The following is a 16,016-nucleotide window of genomic DNA, read 5'->3' as shown; positions in this document are numbered from 1 at the left end:
GGGTGTGCCGAGCCGGGGTGGGGGGCACGCGCCGCCGGGGCTGCAACCCAGGGAGCGCCCGCTGGGCGAAGGGGAAGGAAAGACTTTGGTGAATGAGGTTTTTTCTCCCGTTCACTGTCACATTCATCTCACAGCAGCTTGAGTCCCCTGAGCAGTGCTCGCTGTGCGCCGCAGCCCTCTCCAGCACAGGACAAAGGTAGCACCTGGTCCCTCCTAGCCTGAAGGAACAGAAGTTGTTTCCCAAAATATTTTTAAACCAGCATTCAAACGCTTGCTGGTGAACCCTCTTGCTACATAAACATCAAATTCGTATCTAAGGACAGAGGGAAGGAAATCCAGCCGGGACGAGGCAGCTGCCTAGGAGAGTGACTGAGTCTTGGAACGTTAATTCTTGATGAAGAAGAGGAGAACAAGAGCATCTCATCCAACCTCCCCACCACCACCACCAGCAGGAAGCCATGAGGTTACGCACGAGAATACCCAAGTTCAGACAAACACCAGCCCTTAGCAATTACTCAGAGCGCTAACCAGCTGCCATTAAACCAGTTCTCCACGCCGTGGAGTGGTGGGGAGGTTGCGAGATGGGAAACCCAAGCCTTGCAAGACCTAGGACAGAACAGTTCACCAAGAACTGCATCAACACCCTCTTCCCTGGTCAGAAGGGATCCCACAAGCAGCAGAACCGTCCTGGCAGATTATGACCATGGATCACACATTCCCCGGGGCCAGCAGAGAAAGCCATGCTGGAGGACACCCAAGTCCTGTACCCCGCTACACAGGTCACGCTTAACCACAGGGTACGTTAACTCTTCCCAGAAACGGGCTGCCTGGGATTGCCGCAACGCAGAACCCTCCCCGGCAGCCAGATACCGCCGGGGAGGAACGCACTAAAAGGGGCAATCCTGCCTCTTCTCCAAGTGAGGTTTTTCCTGCTTTTATGAACCTAAAATGGACGTTAAAGAAGTGATGAGAAATTACCTGCAGTTCTCTAGCAACAAGAGTACCTTTGTGTAACGCCAGGAGCCTGCTCTGAACTGCAGCCACGCAATTCCAGTCGGGTGGAAGGGCGCTGCAGCGCCGGTGAGAGGCCGGGCTGGGGCTGGGGGCAGAGCTGCTCCTGCAGCCCCCGGGGGGGGCCGGGCAGCGCGGGAGCCCTGCGGTTCTGCTGCGGTGGGAGTCGGGGAAACCATGGGCGCTCCCACCTGCATCTGAAAAACTGCCAGGGGAAAAGAAACCAGTGGGCTAGACAGACTTTTCCTTCTTCTCCACTCCCTGCCTTTTAAAAACTATTATATCTAAAGAAAAAAAAGCTTGGCACTTCTCTAACACCCGCTTCTCCAAAATCGTCCGTCTGGGACACTAACAGCTCTGTCGATGCGGCGAGGCCGTTCGCTCTCTACGACAAACGCTTCTGGATAGAAATCACGGAAAGAGCAGTGCGTGAACAGCATCTTCTCCTTGAGGTAGTCTTAGTCATCTCGGTCCCCAGCCCCCAAATACAAAAGAACTAACCCTAACAAACACTGTAACATTAAACATCTTCACATTCTGTAAACCGCTGGAGAATGCATCTGCTGCATTCATACAGAACCATGTGCATCGTGTTGAAGATCATACATTCAACTCTGTCGTGAAATAAATATATAGGAAAAAGAGTAAAAAAACAAACACAAACAAAAAAAAAAAAAAGATTCTTGCTACAACGGCAGGGACGCCCACCGCCCCGCCTCCTGCCTGGATCGCGTTTGCCCCTCTCCCGGGGTGAGCCAGCTCCCTGCCTGAGGCACAGCGTAAGGCACCGGCCGGGGCCAGCTGGGCTCACTCTTTGCTCACACTCGTCTTGCAGGAATGTAGAACGGCCTTAAAAAGGAGAGGCAGCTGCTCCAGGGGGACGTTCACCATTTTTCCTGGTAAGAAGAAAAAACAGAATTAGCAGCCACTCCTGAATCAGATTTCAGAGACACCTAAGCCGGCAACACTGGAGCTGGTTTTACCTTGAACCTCTCGGAGAAACAGTTAATCATCCTACTGCTACATTAGATATTTGATATTCATTTGGACATAACAGGATTTATTATTTACCGAATCGAAAGCAAAATAAATGGGCAAAGTGAGATCAAAATGATTTCTCCACAATGAAGCAGTATTTATAGAAACTGGGAAAGACTAAATCCTGTCTCTCCTCTAACTCCCTTGTTGATCTCAATGAGTAAATTACAAGAGCTGCTCTGTGATTATTATCTAGTTCATTACAACGGAGTAGGATGAAGCATACGGAGCCTTGACACAGGGAGGCAAGTATCTCCCTTTGCCATAACATTCAGGAACAAACCATGTTTTAGTGACACCGGACCTTGTGGATCTAATTAGTGACACGACTGCATTTGAAAATTCACCTGCGGATTTCAGAGGTCCAGGCGAGCTGAGACCTGGGGGCTACCCTGCAGAACCTTATCACCTGCTCCTTACGCAGGCGGCATGGCAGGGACCTCTCTGCTTCTTACGAGAGACCTCCTTGAGCCAGGATTACACCCTTCCGAGACAAAATGCCTCCGGGTTGGGAGTGAAAGGAAGAAAATAAAATGAGAACCTGACCAAAGGACTTAAAGGGTGGCAGGTCAGAGCAAGGTGCATCTCCCTGGGAGCAGGAGGTGACGCCGCGGCCACCAGCGTCACAGGGACGACCTGCAGAGACCTGGCTTCGGTTGGAAAAGGCCCCACACAAACACCCTCCACCGGAGCCAGCGAGAATTTCACTGTTACGAATTAATTTTCTTTTGAAGGCAGATTTTGTAATGTGCATACGATCCCAGCGGGAGATGAGCTCAGAAAGTTACCTGCAATGTAACGTATCTCTGGCAAACACATCATTAAATCCGGAAAACGGTTTGGCTGGTGGGGGTATTTGTACTCCGTGAAGTCCTGGCAGACGTACCAATACCGCTTGTTCAGCTGCTCCAGCTGGGACGCGTTAGTCAGACCCCTGATGTCTGAAAGCGAACGTGAGGAGGGTAATGAAAACGTGACAAAAACATCCCAAGGAGCAGCAGCCTCGCACTCACTGCCATTTCCGCTGGAAAGACAAACCGATTGCTCAAGCTCTAAGCTGGGTCCCTGCTTCAGAGACTGGGTTCAAGTGCCCAGTTGGGCAAATACTAAAACTCCCGTCTCCCCTCCGGGTGCGCCCGGATGGGCCTTTCCACACGTGTCTGGGTACGGGATTTCCTTCCACGGAAGATGGGGATGAGAACAGCTGATGGCCTAAGCTGCTCATATGCAGAGCTCAATGGATGCTCTTGGAGATAACAGCTCCAGCAACCTTAAATCCCCGCCTGCCTGGGGTAAAGTAGCTGTATGTCAAGGTTTAGTCCTCACAGCGGATTCAGCGTAATACTTCCTCAGACAGAAACATGTTGATTTTAGCTATATCATCTCGGCTGAGGAAGGCGCTCGACTCTATAATTCAAGGTATCATCATATTTCTCCCCATCTGCTTACGAATTATGTCACATGAGCTTTATAAACTTGTCAACCTCTTATTTTTAAATTTAGCTTTGCCGATGTCAGGCAACACACAGAAAGGAAAAAATGGACTTTTCCAAGCTATCAAACTGGCAGGAAGTCCCAGTGCCACCGTCGGGCGTGATCAACGGCACCGGCACGCTGCCGGGGGTCCTGGGACGGATCCAGCACGCTGGAGCCAGGAAACTCCGGACCCTCGGTGCAGGCTCGGTATTGTAAGACCATCTGACGGAAGAGGCATTTATCTACTGCCCAAAAAGCTGACTTTTAAAAATAATTCTCAGGTATTTCACATAAAAAATTGCAAACTTCAACTAAAAATAAAAGAAGACAGGAAGTTAATGAAAATACATTTTGGAAAACAATGGAGACAGCTCGAGAAGTGCATTATCCAGCGTCAGGAAACTGCCCAGGGAAGCAAACCGGAACCTGAGCCCGGCACAGACTGAAGCGTCAGCACTATCTCCTGCTGGAAACGAGTGGGGGAGGAGAGACCGTGCAGCACATCTCCACAGACCGCAACTATCTTTCACCGTACAAAAGGCTCTGGGGACATTTATTTCCAAATTCACAGCCGAACACCACCCATTAAGCACTTGCCTCTCAACAGTTTTCTTCATTTACATGAGGAAATGTCCTGTGAGGCCCCACGGATGCGGGGCCACAACAAATGGCTGGGAAGGGGGATCCACAGCAGAGGATCAAAACAAGCTACAGGGGTGGAGACGGGCACAAACACTACTGCGGAACAAATCCCCTCTATTCCAAACTATTTCAGCCCACTACAGCTGTTAGGAAATGACCAGGATCTTCCGACACGGTGAAGAATCACTCTGCAATGGATTTTGAAATGTCCAGGGTCTTGCAGCAGCCTGGACTACCAGCTTTGAACACACTGGTTCATCCACAGGAGGATGCAGTCCTTTCTCCAGCAGAATTCACTGCCTGCACATAAATACTTCATTCACGATTACTTTTCGCTTTGAAGAGTTGGCAATCTGAAAGTAGGAAGTCAGCTAGGTGACCTAAGCGTTTATCCTGAAGGTAAATGTTTTAAAGACTCAGAAAAGCTCTAAAAAAAAGGGAGGACTCGTTTTGCAAATCCATTCTTTAAAGCAGAAAAATGAACAATACATTTTCTAGTTAAGAACCCTTGACAGGTTGTTATGCAAATAGTCAACATTTACTTCAGAAAAAAAGTCATGCAGATCAACTGGTTTTAAAGTATCATTTAGTTAATCACCGAATGGTTTGGGTTGGAACTGACCTTAAAGACCATCTAGTTCCAACCCCCGTATATGGGCAGGGACACCTCCCACCAGATTTTTCAGATGACACATCCTTGTCTGACGAAGTCTGTTAGCAGCTGGTAAGTCATCACCCACCCAAACCTTTCCCAGAAAGTTTTCACCAGCCTCTCTCTGCTCTGTTCTTGTTCTGGCACTGGTACCCTTGGTACATATGTAAAAATGACACATTTACTGTCGTTGGTGCCTATATTTAAAGGTAATAAAAAGAGTCTAAGCAAATGAATTCCTTCGCTTGCAGGATTTCACTCTGCACGGAGGCAAATGCATACAGAATGGTTTCAGAGCTCGAGGCTCTTTGTGGGTCTCGGACCCCCGCCTCCCATTTCTCATCAGAGAAGCAAAGACTGCTCAGACCGTCCCAGAGAAATTCTCCAGCGGGGCTGACACCTTCTCTTCATTGACTCACCTTGATTTAGAAAGTTAATGGCTTTCATACACGCGTACTCCTCGTTGCTGACCTTCAACTGGTTAAATTTGCGAAAGAGGTAGATCAATCGCTCCATCACCTCCATCCCCTCTTCACTGAATCTGGAGGATAGAGATCACACGTCAGTGTACACAGGGCACAGGCCACACAATAAAGGCAAGAAGCTTATTAAAATAACTTCAGAGATTTTAACATCTTGCAAGAGAATTTTTTAAAAAATTGTCATCAAAACCGCTTCAAGTCTGCTGGCACCATTAAATTAAAGTAGAAAATGACTCGGTTACAAACTTAACTGCTACAGATATTTGAGCAAAAAAACAGCTTTTGGTGATTCAATTCATCACCAGCCTGCTCTGACAGGTTTGATGGAGCCAGGAACATGCAAAAAAATTCCTGGTGTGCTTGCAGGCACGCTGCTTCGCCTCTCTACGCTTGTATTTCCCCAGATTTCAAGGATTGTGCCTTTGCCTTTGCACTGCGCTGGGCTAACAGGAGGTTTAACTGAGCGGTTTGGGGAATGAGATGAGATTTCACAGAAATGCGGGGTCTTGTAGGACATGAAAATATCCTGCAAAACACCCGTTGTCCTGCCAGATGCAGGGGTCTGTAGGGATTTCTGCTCTGCCTGGTGTTGCACTGTGCCCATGCCCGACAGAAAGCGGCTCACAGCCGCGTCACGCAGCACTGCGCCTTAGTCCTGAGGGATATTTCTGCAGGATAAAAGCACCTCTTAGCAATCCTTGGAATCCTTTCCCCGTTCAGGAGACAGGCCGCCCGCAGCAGTGTTTCACATGTTCTTGCCCCTCCTCACCTCCCACCTCTCCTCAGTTTGTGCTTCCCACCACCTGGAGCAGCCCAAGGGCACCTGCACTGGCCACCAGCAGAAACACCAGCACATCCCCGGGAACCGGGGGTGTCCCCAGGAGCTGTGCAGCCGCACAGCACCCCGCATCCCCCCGAGAGCTGGGAGTGGTGCTGCTTTACAGCGCGGTACAGAGGAACGCCGCTTCTCCGCAGCAAACACACCCAACCCCACAGCCACGTTGTTGGCTTTAAACAGACCCCGCCGTCCTACAAAGCTGAGCCTGCAGAACCAGTGCGATGCCCAGCCCTTGGCTCCGCACCGCACCTCACAGGGGACCAGCTGAGCACCAGCACCCGAGCAGGGCTGCCCTGGGACTGCAGGAACCCCAGACCCCGCTGCACAGACACCGCCTCCCGGAACAAAGGCTGTTCCCAACAGCAGAAGTGCCTACAGCTTCTCCTATCTGCAGAGTGTCGCTGGAAACAGCCTTGTTTTAAAGCCTGACCCACGCACAACAGCGGCACATGGTTCATTTATCTGGCAGACAGGTGAGGAAGCTTCACCTCCCGAAAATTCCCGGGAGTGACTCAGAGGGAGCCTGCACTTCCACACAGCTGTATTTATTGCTCATTCACTGTGGTTTGCTAATTCTCCTCGGCTGAGAGCTGCTGGAGTGAGACACACTGCAGGAAAGCTGGGATCCCTCTCACGAATACAAATATGCACGAAACTACAAATAACCGATGTTAAAGGGAATGAAGCTGCCGGCTATGGCCCGAGGTCGAACCCTGCGCTCTAGGGAACTCACACCATCCCCTCCTCAACTTTCCCCCTCGAACGGGACGCGCGGGACGCACTGCACTTAATAAACGCCCATCAGGGTCCAGAACAGCACTGCTGGCAGCACGGGCCGTCCGGGATCCTGCGCTGGGATCGGGATCCTCCGCCCGCACCAGCCCTGCAGCAGCTCACCAGGCAGAGCCGCGCTCGTTTCCGACGGTGCCGCTGGCCAAGAAGGAGCTGCGCGCGCGCCAAGGGACGGGGGCGCACAGGGCGCATCCATCCCCCCAAACTCTCCGGGGAAACTGCCCGATGGGGGGTTTGCGGGTGCAGAGCGAGGTCCCCCTGCCGAAGGGAGCACCGAGCGCCACGGCAGGAGCGGAGCTGGAGGGTGCGGAGGCTGGCGGTGCCCGCACGCTCCGGACCTTCCCACGTGTGCCAGCGGCCTCTCGGGAACACTTCTCACTGCAACACCCCCCGTTTCAAATAAACCACATACTGCAAAAATGCTCAGAAGTGGGACAGAAGTGTTTAGGGAAGCTTCATCTGCGCTCTGGCATTGTACAGCACAAAGAATAAGAGCACAGCCAGAAAGCCATCTTTGAATAGAACAGAAATAGAACCTTTTTCACTGAATAATACCTTATTTTGGCATGTGTGTTTGTTTACTTCAAAGTTATTTGTAAAATGCATGGTGGATTTTGACCTCAGAGAAGTGAAAACAAGCTATCTGAACTGCAGGTCACTTCTTCAAGAAAGTAATATTGTAAGTGATGAAAGCCTTGTCGGCTAATCTAAAGTTGTACAAGTTTTCTTGCTCTCAAGTTGACATAAAAAATCGTGCAGGTGCAAGATTGTAAAGCTCAAGAAGTTAATGAGCACAAAGACCACTCAGTTGTTTGTTGGGTTTAATTGTTTTTAGAGCATGCACATTTTTACCAGCCACTCATCACTTCATAAATCCAGGAGAGCTCTTCTCTCATTCCTGCAGTTGAACTGTCTTACTTTTCTGTGCATACTTTCCTCCCCCTTTCAAACAAAGCCGTTCTGTTTTTCACAGCCCTATTTCTTCTCGAGGACTGACTCCTCCACACACTCTTCCTCGCAGTTTACACCAGGCAAGTTTCTGGCTGGGAGTTATCGGGATCAGCTGGGGAAGAGGGGGAAGGGAAGCGCTATCAGGAGTGCTGGGGGAGGTCAGGAATCTATTCATTTCAGATTCATCTCCAAGAAAACAGCACAATAAGAAAACATTTGATCTAGCAGACAAACAGAACATTTAGCCGGTTGTTAGAAGCGATTAAAACACAAGGGCTGGGGAGCTCATCCTATGCCTTCACTTCTCACCTGCCTAAGCATCGGCACCGCTCCCATCGATTCCCTAAATGAGAACAGGAGTTATCCCAGAGCGCCAGACTATCGCAGCTCGCTGAGATTTCTTCAGCCAGCTGCGAGACCTAAGGAACTTCAGTCTCTATCACTGCTGACCAACGCCAGAGGGAACGGGGGCTCCCTGAGAGAGCCCACAGGTCGGGCGCCCCTCCCTAAGAGCCCCTTTCAGATCCAAGGGCCACGGGTGCATCGGGCAGGGGGGGCTGACACCCCCGGCCTGTCCCGCGGCCGCCTGCAGACAGCCAAGCTACGGCTGAACTACCACAAAGACAACCAGGAGAGAGCCAGGCAGCTTGAGACGCCTCTTCCACTTCCCACTAAATGGCTGCTTTGGTGTGCGTTTGCCCATGTTCCTAGTGACAATTAATGATACTTGAAGAGCTAAATCAGAAGAGACTGCAGAAACATCCCGCTCCCAAGAACACCTATTTTCATCCATGTGCACAGATCTTCTCTGAAGGCGACCAGCTCTGAATTGCTGTTTTCTGAAGGGCGAGGATTCCTCCTTTGTCTCGTTTTCTTACCTTTCGCTCGTATTTATCGCAAACCCAAAATGAAACAAACACTTCTCTTCTGAGGCTCTGACCAGGACAGCAGGAACAAAAGGACGGCTGAATGCAGGAACAAGTGTTATTGTGGTTTTCTATGACTCTTACTGTGCCTGGCAGGAGCCGCACCAGATGCACGATGAATGGCCGGGCAGCACGGCGCCGCGGAGGAACCTGCCCAGGAAATGAGACACCTGGGTCCCGCTCTCGGCTCCTCCACAGCCTCAGCCAGCCCCTCTGCTTGTCAAAACAGACGCACAAAGGAACCTCAAAGAACCGTTAGATTCTGCGATGGCCGAGGACCACAGCAGTATTTTAAATCTCTGCTCATCAGACACTTAGATCCCCTGGCGACTCTTGAAAATCGCCGAGCAGAGCAAGGGCAGGGCGCAAAGGGGGCAGGTGTTAAAGGGAGGGTGGGCAGCAGTTTCCGTAAATCCTACCTATTCTGCCGTAACATCCTGAGTCTGCTACCGAAAGGAGGATCCGCCTGGCACCAAGACTACAAACCAAACACCCAAACCAAAAAAACAACACCCTGACCAAAATGATAAATGAAAGGCAGGTTCCTCAGAGCATCAGATAGCACGTACTATGGAAAACACAAGAGCTAAGTTGCAACATCTTTAAATTTATGTAATCAAAACAATGAAGTAGCAATTAATAATGAGCACTTTGATAATACAGACAACCAGCTTTGTGAACAACCCTTCCCCTGGCCCAAAGGGTTTCTAAATAGGACCTTCCACCCTGTATCTCAGGGTTACCTAAAGTGCTGGTGAGTTCTGCTCTCATAAAAAAGGCAGTTTGTAGGGCTGTGCGGGAGGACGACAGCACTGCCAGGGGAAATTCAAACAGCACCATGCACCTTCCCCTGCAGATGGAAGTCTTGATTCAACGCTGACTAACCATGGCATACTTTCTAAGCCTGGAACAACCATTCCTTGAAAATTAGAAAAGGAAAACAGCAGCAGGTGGGGTGACCCATCCCAGAAGAGGTGGTTAGTTGGTCACAGGGCCACAAACACGCACCCGAACACCATCCTGCCGACAGCTCCTCCATCTCCAGATCTCACTCCCTCACCCTCGGGCTCAGCCCAACGTCTCACCTGTGCAGCTCGTCGTCAGAGGGAGAGTACTTGGAGGTGACATCCGCAAGGTCACCAAAGATCTGCTTGCTGTAAACCGTCAGCGAGGAGAGCAGGATCAGCTCCTGCCACGTAGAGCTGAGCAGGCAGGTATAGTCCTTGATGGAGAGTTCGCAGAAGAATGGCAGCTTCTTGATCCAAGCAATCTGCCTGAAAAGCAATTCATCCGCCAGACGACACAGCAACGCAAACAGCTCTGCCTGAGTCACTTTATACCTGCAGGCACAGTTAATACGAAGGCATAAAAACAATTAACAACATCGAATGACGTCATCTGACGAGGCAGTTGGAGAGCAAGGCAAATAGCACAGGAATTTGTCTTTAAGTGCCCAACATGCCAGTGCCCAGAGGATCACCTGGCAGCAGGAGCCACAGTGGCCAGCACCCAGCCTGCCCGGCCAGGGGCTGCGAGGGGAGCCCCCCCAACCCCTGGGGTCACCCACCCACCCAGCACCCAGCCTGCTCGGCTGGGGGCAGCTCTCACCGACAGATGGACTACCCAGCTTTTTTCCACCCATGCGTATTTTTCCATCTACCATGCCTATTACGGGGCCTTTTGTACAGTGAATGCAGTCTCGGGGCTGACGCCCATCGCTCCCCCCGCGCAGGCTCAGCCCGGAACCCCACGCAAGGTCCACGTGTGCCAGCTTCAGCCCCAGGCAAGGCCACGGGCTGCCCATGGGACAGGGGCGGGTTTGCTGCTCGCACCATGGCTGCATCTTCCCCCAGGGGCCACGCTCCCTGTGCCCATCAGACCGTCAATGCACACCCCCAGCCGCCCCCCTCGCTGTCAGCAGTGCGAGCTGCAGCCGCGGGTGCAGGCAGGGACAGCCGGGCCGGGAGGACAGGCAGGAGCAGGCAGCCCCTTGCCCCGCGCACGCTCACCCGTCCTCGATGAGCATGGGCGTGCCGAGCGGCTCCAGGTCCTCCGCTGACACCAACTGATTGATGAGACTGTGCGACTGGGGGTCCAGGCTGCGCGGCTGGGGGGGCAGCAGCGCCGAGTGGGCAGAGTAGCTAAAAAGGTGCGGGAGGTACTGATAGTGCGTGGACACCGGCGTCCCGATGTACTGATCCCTGAGTGCAGCGAACCCATTCAGCTCCACAGACCTACTGGAAAAGGAAAAGCTTGTTAATATACCCCCAAAACTCCACCCGATTCCAGCTCCATCAGAAATGTTAATGAAAACAGGGAAAGAAAACAGAATGGAAAATGCCTTTCTATTTAAACCCTTCACTAGAAATAACAGGGAGTGTGCAGACCAGACGCCTCACTCTTGCCTCACACCGAGCCAGGCTCGGCCCCAGTAACGGGGATCAGGGAAGTGCTGCTGAGCAGCCAGTGGGAGAGTAAAACAGCAACCCAACTGTACGAAGCATTTCCACCCCAGCTTCCCTAAAGGGCCAGAATTTAGGATTGTAAATTAAGTATTTACGCAGCCAGTGAGCACCAGTATCTCCTGGCTTCAGCTGCAGCTGGAAGCAGAGGGAATGCAAGTCTGAGATTCTCACCGTGTTTACAATCAAAGGCTGCACCGTGAGGTGAGCACTAACAGTAACTGGCATAACTTCATCAGTTAGTAACCTAAATGGAGTCATTTATTTTCAAAATCTGAGAAGAGTGCAGAAAAACAGCTTATGCAGAATGAGCAGTGAAAGGTAATCAAGTTTCCACGATCTGCAGAAAAAACTGTCAATACAAATTAAGAGACCTATTTTAAAGATCCTTTTAACTCAATATTGCCTCCTTTTTCATCTGCTTATGAACATTTCACCTCTCAGTTCAATTCTTTTCAACCCAGTGGTTGGCTGTCTTAAAACACAATTAGAGATGTAAGAATCTGCAGTATGCTCAGTCTACACAAAGATGCACTTTATTTCTCCTACACTGGCCCAACGTATCACGCAGGGAAGGACAGCCAGGATCGCTGTAATACGAAATTCTTCCAGGGGTCATTCCCACCTTGAAGACGGAGTAGAAACAGGTGAAGGCTGGTTGCTCTCAGAAACTCCATTTCCAGGGGAACTATGGTCACTGTCTCCGTTGTTGCTCCATGACATGTTTGCCTCTCCCTCAAATTCTTGCCCAGACATAATTCTCTCAATCTCTTCCTCCGATATCTGTCAAAACCAGGATGGTTACGGTTACTTCAGCTGAGAAGAGAAACAAGGCAGAGCCTCTGCAAACACTCTGACCATACGGTCACACCCAACAGAGCTGACACCTCCCCGCAGCAGTGGAACGCTTCGCCGCTCCCACAGATACCGCATCTGCCCTTTAACAGCGTGCAGGAAAAATTCTATTTACAGCTAATTGTGGTGGCGTCCAGTGCAATTCAAGTGTCGATAACACAGTAGACAGGAATGGACACATGAAAAGATGTCAAATACACGGAGCAACGAGCCGTAAATCAGCTACTGTCACACAGAGAAAAACCCGGGAGTAACTGAGGCCGGTTCATCGGGAACATCGCTCAGTGCTCGGCGGGGTAAAGGCAATGGGAAGGTGGGGTAGGCTCCCGTTAGATAAATTAATAGAGAGAGGCAAGGTGACACAGATAAAATATGTCAGTAAAACATTTACAGTGAATCACTGTTCATTATTTCTCCCCAGGTAAGAACCAGATGGTACCCAAAGAAGTAATCAAGCACCTAATACTTAAAACAAGTATTAGAGTAATATATATGAAGCTAATACCGGCTAAAAAAAAGAAAATTGAGTTCAGTGAAGTATAAATTTTCAAGAGAGCGCTGAGCATGCTCCTGGAGAAATGTTGCATGAGAAGTGGGGAAAATGCAACAAGGAAGTTTTGGGGCTTTTTTTTTTTTAATTCTGTGCATGACCATTATCAAGGCTGCCACAGAATATGGAAAGACCTTGAGTCAACATACTGCAAGGAAGTGCAGTGAACTCTGAACGTCATTTTCAAGAGCCAAACATTGCTTAGACAGTTTAGTCCAGTCTTACAAAAGCATCAGAAAAAACCGTTGGCTTGCCCAGGTACAGAATCTGAGGAGTGCCATAGCTGAACAGGAGGTAACACAACAGCTGAATTTATTTCACCCCAGGAAACAGAGTTGATGGCACAACCTCTGGTCCGGCGCTGACCGATCACGCACGCCTCGGGTGAGCAGGGGCCCGCCCTGGTGAGCAGAGCTGCTGTTTTACTACATCGCTCAGACAGTAACAATTGTTACCTGGCCAGAAATGGAATGTTTGTTCTCCGATAGACCCACACGGGTTTTAAGAATCAGTAACTAATGCTGTTGTAAAGCTGATGTCAGCAGAAAAGGTTCTATCGTTACTAAGCGGTGGCTTTGCTCTCTGGGCCGGGCTCTGATGCTGACCACTGGCACGGCCACACTGCCCGGTTCCTGCCTTCTCCTCGGTTCGTGGAGGACCTGATGGAGCAGGCAGAGCATCTGGTGCTTGGCTTCTCGTGGCTTGGGTTTGGACTGGGGGGAGCAGCCTTTCCACAGGCACACAGACTCACAGAAAATGCTTTCAGTGTTATTTCTATTTTATTAAAATAAACAGTAAACTTTTAAAAGACCTCTTTTCTAGAAGCAAGCTGGAAATGGCCATCATTTCTCACGCGTGCAGTACAAGCTGTTGTGCTGAATTACCTCGTGCTTTACAAGTCATCTCCAGACAAGCTGTGCCATCAATCAGCGAGACATTTACTGGGTGCCCCGCCTGCAACAACTGAAGGAATTGCAGCAGGCAGCCCTGAGATTTACTGGGAGCCGCGGAGGGACGGACGTCCTTGTGTGGCTCACAAAGGACAGAGGGCCGTGACGGGCAGAGGCTGCCCGGGCATTCACACAGGCACCCCGGGACTGCGCCGTGTCCCCCCCGGGGACAAGCCAGCACCGAGCTGTGTTTACAAATCTGCTGCTCCTCGGACGTGTTCCTAACGCTGGGGGGGAATCAAACCCTGCTACGCCCGCAGGGGCACGGGCAGGGCCGGGGAAGGCACAGCCCAACGCTGGCCCACGAGCCCACCACGGCCAGAGGAGCGGCGTGCCGAGGGGGAGGGCAAAAGCCGAAGGGAACCCCGAGAAACAGCCGGACGCGCTCACCTGGACAGGTCCGATGCTTTTGTTTCTGCCTCCTGGCATGCCATCCTCTCTGATTGCTGAAAGAAAACAACCAAACCTTGGTGAGGAACGCTGCTGTTTGGTATTGCAGAAATACATAAGAAAGCATTTAGTGTTTCGAAACAGATCTGTGTATCTTAAAAGACTGATTTTGTTCATCAAAGCGGTTTACACAGAAACCCCCAGTGCTTTCCAGTGCAGCACACAGCGTGGGGCACAGACACCCCAGAGGGCACAAACACATCGATGGGGCTACAAGCATTACTCAGGGAGTTTAGTTTCTTCGTGTGATCCTTGAGTGACAAGTAATGAAGGAATAGCAATCCTTTACCACAATGAATTCCGGGATGAGTTGAGACAGCACACAGAAAGCAAACCTACTTCACCTCCAGCAATAAAGCAACGAATACCCACGAAAATGGAAAATGCAATGCAAACGCTGGCGTTTCTAACACGCAGCCCCGTGAACGAGCCAGACCCCACCTGGAGAGACCCCAACCAGTGCTGCCGACAGCCCAGAGACAAAGCGCTCCGCTGGGAACTGCTCACACCGCGGCCACTTCAGAGGGTCACACCCACAGCTGCCACGGAATGGGGGGGAGATGTTTTACCCAGGCAGCGGCGTGCAAAGCCCTTGTTCAAAATCCGAGTTACTAGACTGAGCTGCACAGCTGCATTCCAGGACAGCCCAGTTTCTCAACACAGCCGCTGCATTTTTAAGGCTCTTTAAACATTTTCCAGGGAGTTTCAGTGAAGTCCAATTAAGAGAATTATCCCCGAGCTGCCTCCCTACCTTCCTCTTCCCTCCTCTTTTCTCTGTATGGCAGAGCAGCTCTGCAGGAGCCGCCAGCATTCGAGGGCCAGCCCTGTGCTGGTGCGCCGCCTCTCCCGGGCCGGGTCCCCCTGTTTATCAGATCCCAATCTCTTTCCCACTGCGACCTGGCCAGACTTGGCAGGAGGCTCTCCCCAGCTGCACGGTGACCTTGCTGCTGCCGGCCGGCCTCACCCTGCTTGGCACACGGGGCTGCAGGAGGCCCGCCCGGAGCAGAAAATGACACAAAATTTAAGGAAAAAAATCCTGTACCAGAAAAAGCTACGCTGCTGTTTTGATTTTAGATCTCCTCAGCTCAAATCATCCGCAATCTGCCTCGGTGCCACACTCGCAACTCCAGGGTTACACACCCGGGTTCAGCTAAGGCTGAGCTACGCACACCGCTTGGACCTCAACGGCACGTTCCTGAATCGCAGCCACCAGGGCAGGTCGTGCAAATCACGACGCAAAAGCGTCCTGACGATTCACAGCTGCGCCAGCCCGTGAGCAGCAGCACGGCGACGGCTCCCTCCAGCAGCACCCGACGGGGTGGGCAACACAGCTTCAACCCTTCTAACTCAAACTCCACGGAACAGCCAGTGGTTTTATTTAAAACGCCAGAGAGTGCTGGAGAAGCTGTAAACCCAGGATATGAACCAATTCTGGTTACCTTTTACATCATGCAAATCTCTTAAGGTACAGCAAAACGCTCTCATTTTAACAAATGGGCTGTTTAGTTTCTGTGAAAGTTCTTTCCGAAAAACATTGGGTTCTCATTGAAAAAATGTGACTGATGTAAAACTAAGCCATCGCGGTTAGCTCTCTGATACTCCCTTTAGGTGGTTTTAACTTAATGGGATGACAGCAGCAGTAACTAGGCCTGGTTAGGCAGTGACCTGGCGATTCGACTATGCAGTAATTCCGGGAGAAAAATCCTCCTTAGCCCAACAGCCCCGACCACTGGAGCTGCCTGCGCCCGCAGCCCAATTCCTCCGCGGAGACGCTGCCTGGAAGCAGAATTCATGCGGTTCCTCGGGGATGGAAGAGGCAGCGGGCAGTGGGTGGGCAGTGGGGGGGCAGCAGGCAGGCAGCGAGCAGGCAGCAGGTGGGTGGACAGCGGGCAGGCAGCGGGCAGCAGGCGGGCAGGCAGAAGGTGGGCAGTGGGTTGGCAG

At 51.3% G+C, this 16,016-nt stretch overlaps 1 protein-coding gene across 3 annotated transcripts in view; it reads right to left on the bottom strand.

The window, feature by feature from the left end:
• Positions 1-6: 6 nt before the first annotated feature.
• The window catches only part of NR6A1 (nuclear receptor subfamily 6 group A member 1), a 68,373-nt gene continuing 52,363 nt past the window's right edge, over positions 7-16,016 (bottom strand). For 2 of the 3 annotated variants that reach the window (XM_026860613.1, XM_026860616.1), the window contains exons 3-9: positions 14,016-14,071; positions 11,896-12,053; positions 10,818-11,045; positions 9,894-10,148; positions 5,239-5,360; positions 2,838-2,990; positions 7-1,907 (exon numbers count right to left, since the gene is read on the bottom strand). In XM_026860613.1, coding sequence (XP_026716414.1) covers positions 1,819-1,907; positions 2,838-2,990; positions 5,239-5,360; positions 9,894-10,148; positions 10,818-11,045; positions 11,896-12,053; positions 14,016-14,071 — 1,061 coding nt within the window. In that variant the 3' untranslated portion in view covers positions 7-1,818. The remainder of the gene's footprint in view (positions 1,908-2,837; positions 2,991-5,238; positions 5,361-9,893; positions 10,149-10,817; positions 11,046-11,895; positions 12,054-14,015; positions 14,072-16,016) is intronic. The other variant, XM_026860614.1, reaches the window with a different exon arrangement.

Source organism: Athene cunicularia, assembly GCF_003259725.1.
Source record: "Athene cunicularia isolate RWA chromosome 17 unlocalized genomic scaffold, athCun1 chr17_part1, whole genome shotgun sequence".
In the NCBI taxonomy this organism is placed as follows: Eukaryota; Metazoa; Chordata; class Aves; order Strigiformes; family Strigidae; genus Athene; species Athene cunicularia.
The sequence above is the reverse complement of the archived record's forward strand: the minus strand, read 5'-3'. Positions and strand labels throughout refer to the sequence as shown.